At 40.8% G+C, this 9184-nt stretch overlaps 1 protein-coding gene across 1 annotated transcript in view; it reads right to left on the bottom strand.

The window, feature by feature from the left end:
* Window positions 1–715: 715 nt before the first annotated feature.
* LOC136183271 (transmembrane protein 87A-like) overlaps window positions 716–9184 on the bottom strand; it is a 15286-nt gene continuing 6817 nt past the window's right edge. The window contains exons 8-20 of the mRNA XM_065966481.1: window positions 8999–9060; window positions 8314–8497; window positions 8137–8236; window positions 7246–7339; window positions 6385–6456; window positions 6168–6276; window positions 5790–5848; window positions 5582–5685; window positions 5421–5497; window positions 4236–4300; window positions 4054–4106; window positions 3674–3704; window positions 716–3518 (exon numbers count right to left, since the gene is read on the bottom strand). Coding sequence (XP_065822553.1) covers window positions 3477–3518; window positions 3674–3704; window positions 4054–4106; window positions 4236–4300; window positions 5421–5497; window positions 5582–5685; window positions 5790–5848; window positions 6168–6276; window positions 6385–6456; window positions 7246–7339; window positions 8137–8236; window positions 8314–8497; window positions 8999–9060 — 1052 coding nt within the window. The 3' untranslated portion in view covers window positions 716–3476. The remainder of the gene's footprint in view (window positions 3519–3673; window positions 3705–4053; window positions 4107–4235; window positions 4301–5420; window positions 5498–5581; window positions 5686–5789; window positions 5849–6167; window positions 6277–6384; window positions 6457–7245; window positions 7340–8136; window positions 8237–8313; window positions 8498–8998; window positions 9061–9184) is intronic.

Below are 9184 nucleotides of genomic sequence, written 5' to 3'. Positions count from 1 at the left end.
AGTGCAGTGACAGAGTATATACAGTTATTATTGTGCAGTGACTGGATGAGTAAATAAACAGTTTTAGTGCAATTTTTATTTACTTGAGTCTGTGAAATGACCCTCTAAATAAAACTTCACAACACAAAATAATTGGTTAGCATTTTAAAATGTGCAGGGTAACTAATTTATTTCTTACCCTTATCAACTTTGCAAATACCAGATGCATATGTACAATGAGTAAATAACAATTTATCTATATTTGTCTGTTTTATTCATGATATAAATATTTCCTTCTTGAATATGTTTTTCTTGATCAATGATATTGTCATGCTTATTTCTTTGTATACATTTTCAAATGTACAGTATACTGTAGATTCAATAAATTAATGTAAATCAAAGCAAGAGAAATTTTTAGATATTTAATTTTGTTATGTGTTGAATCTTTGAGCACTGAAGGAGAAAAAATGAAGTCCGTTCTTTAGTAGAGAAGACAATATGTTTGGGATGAGGGAGCTTATTTATTAAAAACATTTCTCTACCTTTACAAAATGACAATGGAGCGCCTGGAGCTTAGTGGTTAGTGCGTCCGCCCCATGTACGAGGACTATAGTCCTTCAAGTGGGCTGCCAGTATTCAAAGCCGACCTGTCGCTGTCGTTGCGGAGCTCTGAGACTTATTTAACCTGGTTGAAGAGGAAGAGAATATGTGACACGTGAAAAAATGACACTGTAACTGTGTTTTAATATAAACTTTATTTGCAGGACAAACGCAAAAAGCCATACAATATCATCAGCTCACATTACAAAGCAGACATCCATCAAATTGGGCATTAGATTCTCTCTAAAATAAAATACCCTTCATAAGACTTAAACGAATATATATATATTTAAAAAAAACAACAACACATAAATAAATGAAATTAGAAGACCCACACATTCAGTTTGAGATTGCACGAGGACGGAGATATTACGCCGCCGGTTGAGGCGAGTTTACTTTGAAATGTGAGTACGAGCGGCTCAAAGGAATCTATGTGGTGACATTATTTGTTTAATAATTTTTAAACTACTTTGTGCAGATTTTGGTGAGTCCTTAACGAAGCTGTGGCCCGGTTTAGTGCAGGGCGAGTGTGAGAGCATAACAAACTGTGAATCACAAGTATATCTGAGTTGAGGTCAAAAACCACATCTGTGAGGTTAATCAACAGACTCTGTGATTCAGTTAGAGCTAGAAAGCTTTTCATTAGTGGCAACATGAAGTGGAATCAAATCACTGCTGCTATGTGAAAATGTGCTGAAAATAAACATCCTTCAATTTCAGACTCGTGACGACTTTCGCCTGAAAATTGATCTGGAACTTTCTTTTTTTTTGAAGGTTATCAAAGAGGACTAAAACGCTCTTTCATTCACTGATTAATGCTTGAAAATGAGCGATATTGGAGTCACATTTTCAGTCTTAAACGGCTGTTGTTTGATAATCAGTGTTTGGAATCAGGATGGAATAAACATGGCTTTGAAGGATTTTCTTGAACAACTAGGACGTTACATTTTCCAAAACCTGAAGATCTTTAGTTCACATCAGAGTCCTCCTAAACACAGAAGCGTCTTTAACACCGACAACTGAGATACATTTCAAGTATCATATTGATGCAGCTGTTTTAACATGGAGTAACGGGAAGCCTATTTAAGTTTAAGGTGGCGATTCTAGACTCCATTATGACCCCAGGAAAAAGTCATTGGGGGCCCCTCCCTGCCAGTGTCCTGACACTTACTCCTCTTCCTCTTTCTGTCTTCACTCCCTGACAGATAATTCTTCATTTTCCCTTCACTGACAAACTTTGGTTTCCACAGAAACAATGCATGCGACACTTAGCAGAGCAACGAGAGCAAGAGCTGTCAGACGGGGCCCCCTTAGGGAGGTCTCCTACTGGCATTGCAAAAATATGCACATTTTGAGCCACTGCTTTGGTTTAAAGTGTGTCATCCCTCAGGGAGGCCCCCCTACTGGCCTGGGGCCCCCAAGCAGTTCCCTGCCCCGCCTGTTAACAAGCAGTGCCTCTCTAAGTTTATAGTCATGATTAATCAAGAGGCCAGACGGCGACGTCTTCCGTCTGTGTTCACAATAAGATAAAGATATTATTTGTTGCTGCAGCTACAAGAAATGAGCTCAGGAAATCTTCACTGGTGATTATTATTATTATTGGCTTATTGTTGAAATGTATCACTAAGCTAAGAAATGTTGTAGAAAGGAGCGCCTCCTGGACGCTACAGGTGGATGTTTGAGGTGCTCTTTGGAACGGGATAGATGCAGTCATAGAAAAAGCTCCAACTCCGAGCTTTAACTCGCTTCGACTGAGACCCGTCCTCTGGCACAAGATTCAGATATTAAAAATTATTGTGAAGAATTACCGTGAAACTTCAAATAAAAGCCCATCCCAATTTAAGGCCCAGTCACTTCTTCAAGCTTGGGAATGCGTCACAATTTGACAAATAAATTCAGCTCTCAATTCGAGGCTGAGCAAAGATCAAACTGAACAAAAACAAATCCAGGGCTGATAATCGAAGTTTTACGGTAATCACTTTTCACACTGATGCTCTTGTTTGCATTCGCAGCCCTCTTAGAGGCATCAGTATTAATTTAAGTTTGTTTGATGACCAGCTAAAAAGTCTTCACAGTAGCTTTAACCTGCAGAGTGTTGAGCTTTCAGGGCCACCGTAGATTTCATGGCTTGAAGGGTTTGGACATGAACATGATGAGAAATCAGTTTTTTTAAAGGTCTGCGTCCAGTTGCAGCAGCTCTGCGTGAGTTCAGTCAGTCTTAAACTCTTCTGGTTTGTGGCTTAGGTTGTGTCATTGTTTGGTTACCATGGAGACGTAAGGCTCATCTTAACTAGTAATGGGCGTAACGTCCAAACTAACAAATAACATGGTGTCAGAAATGATGTTTGAACTCGATGTGACCAATCAGAGAGCAGCGTTTGTCTCCCTCTCGTGTCTGATCGTCTCTGAACTGTTTTCCAAACCTTCAATCGTATGTTCTATGTTGTATGTCATATGTTCTGCATACTGCGATAGACATTAGTCTATAGTCATCTCACGCAGAGCTGCTGCAACACGGGGCGGGCGGTGTACCTCAGGGCAAAGAAACTACACTTCCTGTTAAACACGAACACAGGAGAATTAATAATTGTGATAAAATGTAAAGTCTCTGCTCCAGTTTGTGACACTGAAGAAGGAGATCTTTTAGACTCTTTAAATATTCATCTTCAGCTTCTCATTAACATCGTATTGCCTTTTCATTAACACATTACTCATGCTTCTCTGAGCTTGTTTCACCTGTAATCACAGGTGAAGTTAAACTGAGGATGTAAAGTGTCCGGAGAGAGAGAGGGCGGCTTTGCCCACATTATTTTGTTTGTTTTGGGTTGAATGCATTCTTCGCTGCCTCGATGAATTAACCTTCTTTTCATTCTCACATCGTCTCGTCTTATTGACCTCTACTCCATCTTAGATCGCTCCATCTTGGTTTTCAGGATTTCCTGCAAAAGAGAACAAATGGTTTGTGCTATTTTTGGGGTTTTAGTGTTTTTGCAAAACCACAATTTTCAGTTTTTTATTCTGCAGTAAATGATATGTGAAGTAGAGAAAAATGTGATCATGGGACGAGCAGGCGGGAGGTCAAAGGAGTGCTTACCTCTTCCTCATCTAGCATCACAGGGAGCGCTCTGTAACACACAGAAAAAGGAAGGCAGTGAGTTCAGCAGCAGTTCACGTCCCCGAGTCAAACTGCACTCTCTAATATTCTCTATCACTTGTTTTTGCTTTCCATGTTGCTAGTTGGGTATTACATGCAAATCCTTGTATCCTGGGCTGTCCTTTCTCAGGTACTTAATTCACTTACATAAGCTGCAACAATATGACATTTTAAGACGGATTAACTTTTCTAAGCTGAAACATTCCTCTGGATGAATAATAAACTTTAATATGAAGCAGTTAGAGAAAAATCTTAAAGGCAGCCGAGAGCTACAACAAAGAGCCGTCCTCGTACGACGTGTCTGAGTTTACTTCACTCACACATCGGCAACTGTTGTAGGAATGTTCTCCTCGACCCACTTCAGGTCTTCGTCCTGACAACAAGCAGAAGAAGATGCAGAACATTAAAGTATGTGAGGTGTAATAATCAAACCTGACGAGGAGGAGAATATGTGGTAAGACATTTTTAAAAAGAAAAGCATTAAAGGAGGCAGTGAACTCACCTCTTTACTCAGCAGCTTCTGGGAGCCGTTTGTGTCGGGCTTTGAGCCTCTCATCTTCATCCCCTCTGAGAGAAAAAACACAGATAAAAGTCCATTATATAATAATCAGATTGTGATTAAACTCGCTTATCAAATTGTATGATTATAAGAAGTTGAACGTTACTGAATAAATGTGTTCTCTAAATATCTGAATGAGCAGAAATTCAAAGCACGCCTTCACAAACATTAAGTTACACAACACCAAACCACACGAGGTCGTTTTAATAACATCTAGAGTAACGTGTGAGCAGCTGAAGAGCATCTTTAAACAAGCATGCATTAAAGTATTTAAGTAAGGACACAAATCCCAAAGCTGCACGATCATCGAAGTCCATCAGATTCTACTTTATTTAGTAGAATTGGTGATTTTTTTTCTGCTTTTATACAACAAAGAAAAGTGCAAAACAATTATCTTTTTATTCTCAGGACTCTTTTCTCTTTGTCTTTATGCTCTGCAATCAACTATCAATATATTTGTCATAGATGTGTGCAGGTGATTAATGCAAAAAATAGTTTGAGGCAATGCAGTGAAAAATAAGAAATTTAAAGGAGCAGTATGTAACTCTGCCCCCTAGTGTTTAAAACGGGTACTGCAGTCTAAATTCTAAACATCATAGAGAGCTTTTTAGGTCGGGTACAATCACTTCTATCTGAACCACTTCTCTTGACCGCTTCCATCGCTGCAACACCTGTTGACCTGATAACTGCTCTCATCTGGTAAACTGAGGGGCGTCCAAAACGGCCGTGTGAGGGGGGGGTCTTAAAAGCGCCTACCTTCTCTGGTCCAAACAAATCCAGAGCATTCAGGAGCAGAATCTAAAGTTAGAAGGAGGACATACTGGCTGCCCGTGCATTATGTAAAGATTTCATTTAGTGGATGAGTTGCTGGTTTGATCCGTGCGTGAAATGTAAAAATAGTATTTGTGTATTCTGCAGCCTCAGCATTAAATGTCTCAGAGGAACACTTTAATCTGGTTAAATGTTTTTAAATCCAATATGAAGGACGTCAGTGTTTTTACTTTACGTTAAGTAACCGAGCCCTCGACCTGGCTCTACTGAGATGTTTCTGTAATAGTGTTTAGGGCTGTATGTCTGTAAACCCTTCGCTCGCCTCGTACTGGAATATACAAGAATAATAAGTCTTACCAAACGCCTCATTCAGCATGGGCTCCTTTGCTTCTTCTTCATCATCATCTTCATCAATCAGAGGAGAATGAGAGAACCTGGGAAGAAAACAGAAGAGTCAAATATAAACGCTGGGAAGTTCAAATCCCAGAGGTGGTGTCGTACTCGGGATTCTCTCTGACCTCTGGCTGTTAGCGGAGGGCCGCAGCAGCACCATGATGACCAGCAGGATGGTGGAGAACAGGAGACGCCAGAAGGCATCGTCCACCCACAAGTCGGTCCAGCCCTGCAGAGAGGATTAAAAACAGATCAGAGAGAAATGTCCTCTCAGTTCACTCTTCATCTCAGAGTAAATAAGAAACAGGAAACACACAATAACACTCGACGGACCTTCTGACAGTCGACCAGCTTGAAGACTTTGGTGGTCCAGATGATGAAAATGATGGAAGCTGAGGATGAAAAGAAAACATCTGAGTCCATTTGACATCTGTAAACAATAATATGCAAATCACAAACAGCACATGAAACCTTCAAACAGAGGATCCAAAAATAGAAAAGGGAATAATCCCTGCAGGCTTGGAGGTGGGATTCATACAGTAAGCATTTTATACATTATGCTAAGTTTGATATACTAAAGCAGGGGTGGGCAAGGGGGGAAGGGGGACACTTGCAGCCTCTTCCTCATATGCGGATTTCCACAGTCTGCTTTTGCTTCGTCCGTAGTACTAAACATCCAGAGTTTCAGAGTCAACCCCCAGTTTTACTCACCAACAACGGTGAAGATGAGTGTGTTGGTGAAGTGCTGATACAAGGAGAGCTTCACGACGTTCCTCCTGAGCTTCAGGAGGCGAGTGGTTTGAGACAGACTGATGAAAATGTGGACGCACATTAAGGAAAAACAAACATTCAAATCTGTTCATAATCAAAAAACTTGTATTCTCATGAGTCTAATGTTAATTTTCAGGGCTGGCTTAGTGAAGGATATCCACCACATGACGCAGGAGTCGATGAGGGAGAGGCTGAGATTTGCCACCAGGGCAACCGTCCCGTAGAAACCCTGGAAGAAGAATCTGATGTGAGAAATGAGGAGCCTTAAAGACAGCACAGAGCAGAGTGAGTGTCTGTAAACATGGCTGAGAAGGCAAGGACACGACCTCTCTCCTTTCTTTCTTTAAAGGAAGAACGTGCAAGTTTTTGATCCAGTAGATGTCGCCCTTGAGCACCAGCATGAAACCAAAACAAACTGCTGTTTGACCACACCTCCTCTGTCCTCCAGTGCAATACCTCCAGAATCTCAGTCACCTATACATTTTGCACGGTGATGCATAATGGTGACTAAAGTTGGCCAGAGTTAAACTCTATTACAGCACATGCTAACGATGTGACTAAACCAATAAATGCCAGCTCAGAGTGACAGAGACAATCTGAGAGTCAGAGGAGAACATGCGTCAGTAATGGTGGACTATGGGGATTTTTGTCATGCAGTCATGGTTCCTACTCTGAAGCAGGAAATCAAAAGGTTCCTCTAAACGCGTTTCTAGGAACTTAAATAGTTCTTAGTTCCTGCGGTGCAAAATCAATTAAAAAGGGCAAGAGGGTTCCAACGATTCCAAGAACTATAAAAAAGTTCCTGCGGTCTGAAAACACCTTATGAGGAGGAAGAGGAGGAAGGGGACGAGGAAGACCAAGAGCCGTCATTTCAGATCAGTCATGATTTGACCGTCAAACGTACGCAGGATGAGACAGCAGCACTTATTTATTTACTGCTTTGTCCACAGGGGGTCGCCAAAATCAACACAAGCCAGAAGTGACTCAAAGGAGCTTTAAGCGAGTTGTTGATACTTACACCGGTGACTCTCAGCACGCCTTCCACAGAGGAGAAAATCAGGTAGAGAAGACCAACAGCTACGAGCCGGTGCACCGTGGTGCCCAACCTCGGCCTGAAAAACGACAGAGAAGAATTCTTTAATGAGTAAAGAATAATAACGCCTCTGAATTGTTGTATTGAGACGCAGCATCCAAATTAAGATTCCACCACTCAACACATGGCGGTAAAAATATACTAAGCAAATAAAATAAGTGAGGCCGGGTGTCATGGTGGATGATCAATCACAACAAAGGTATTCTTTTTTCTTTTTTTTAATGCAACTTTCTGTTTATTGGGCAATCCAAACAGTTCATTTCTTACATCATTATTCTTGTATTATTTTTAAATGTTATACAAAACAATAATAGAATGCAGAAGAAGAAAACTAAATTATTTTAAAACAACAAAAAACAAGCAACCCACATAAAAAAAAACCCACACACACACCCAAAACAAAACAGACCAAAACAAAAAAGTGACACACACATCACCAATGACATAACCATGATTTAATTTCAGTTTTTACAACCAAAAAAAGTGTTTCCATACATCCCCTATTCAGTATATATTTTAATAATTAAGATATCACCACCTTTTCCCTTGCCAATCTGTATCTAAACATGCTCCATCATGTGTTGCCATGGAAACCATCTGTCAAGGAATTTAGCATTTTACAGTCTTATTTTAAAAGTTATCTTTTCCACAAAGGTATTCTTAAGCCCGGTGTACACTACAGTGATTGTATAAAAGTCGTGGTTGAATGATCGCATTGTCAGAAAAAAGCCCTGAAACTCAGGCTAGTTCATTTTAGATGCCGTTGAGCGGTGATGTGAGGAAACATGAAAGTTTAAAAACAAAGAGTAAACTCACCTGACGATACCGTAACCAAGGCTGACGATGAGCACCAGGATTCTGGCCAGAGATCTTTTGAGTGCAGAGAGCAGCTCGGCAAAAATCACAGCACCTTGAACTGTGAAGAAAAAAACAAAACAGTAAATATGAATTATAGAAAAACTGAGTAAAGAGTAAAGAAACAAATAAACCCACCGTAGTCTCCTTTGTAGCGGATGCTCTGGTACTCGGAGTAGAAGACGGCTTTCTCCAGCATGCCGAGGATGATGACGGCACCGATCCAGAACTGGATTCGCAGCAGATCCCTCCAGTAGCACGCGCACCAGAAGAGCCAGAGAGCCCCGAACAGAACGTAGACGATGCACATCACCATGAAGAACTGTGACGGACACCAGGGACAGAACAGGGGAAACATTCATCTGTAGATCAACTACTAAATGAATCTCCAACTTCAGTAGGAATCAGTTTCTTCATGAGGCGGCTACATACGAGAAGGGGGATGAGTACTAGGAAGAAGTGGATTTCTACACCTAAACAGGCTCTTAGAGCGTTTTCACACCTTTAGATCGTTTGCTCTGGTCTGAATCACGGATCAGTTCGTTCCATTGTTGCATAATTATCTGAAGTTTGCACTGTGTTCACACAGGGACGTTTACAAGCGGACCAAAATGTGTGATGCGGACCCAAAATGCTCTCTGATTGATCGGAATTTCTTGTAGCAAAACTCCATGATGTAAACAAAGACTAGCTGCCTCCTGATTGGCTGTGGCGGCTCCACAGACAGACGACCACACGGACTGATGTCGGCTCTGCTCATTGCTTTTTATATTGTTTGCAGATTTTTTCTCTCCCCACAATTTAAGATATTTCTTCAACATACCATCATCAGAGGCCAGTCTGCTGGAGAGGAGTAGTCATGTGGTCCCTTCATCTCAACTTTCACTGGAAGAAGAAAGAAAACATTAGTATCTTTTTCAGTTTATTCCTTCTTTGATCTTCACCAGTTTATCTCTTTTATAAAACTGATTTCCCCGTTCACCGTTATTTTACAAACTCTTCATGTTAT

Source organism: Labrus bergylta, chromosome 18 (genome assembly GCF_963930695.1).
Source record: "Labrus bergylta chromosome 18, fLabBer1.1, whole genome shotgun sequence".
NCBI lineage: Eukaryota > Metazoa > Chordata > Actinopteri > Labriformes > Labridae > Labrus > Labrus bergylta.
This window is presented reverse-complemented; position numbering and strand designations above follow the sequence as displayed.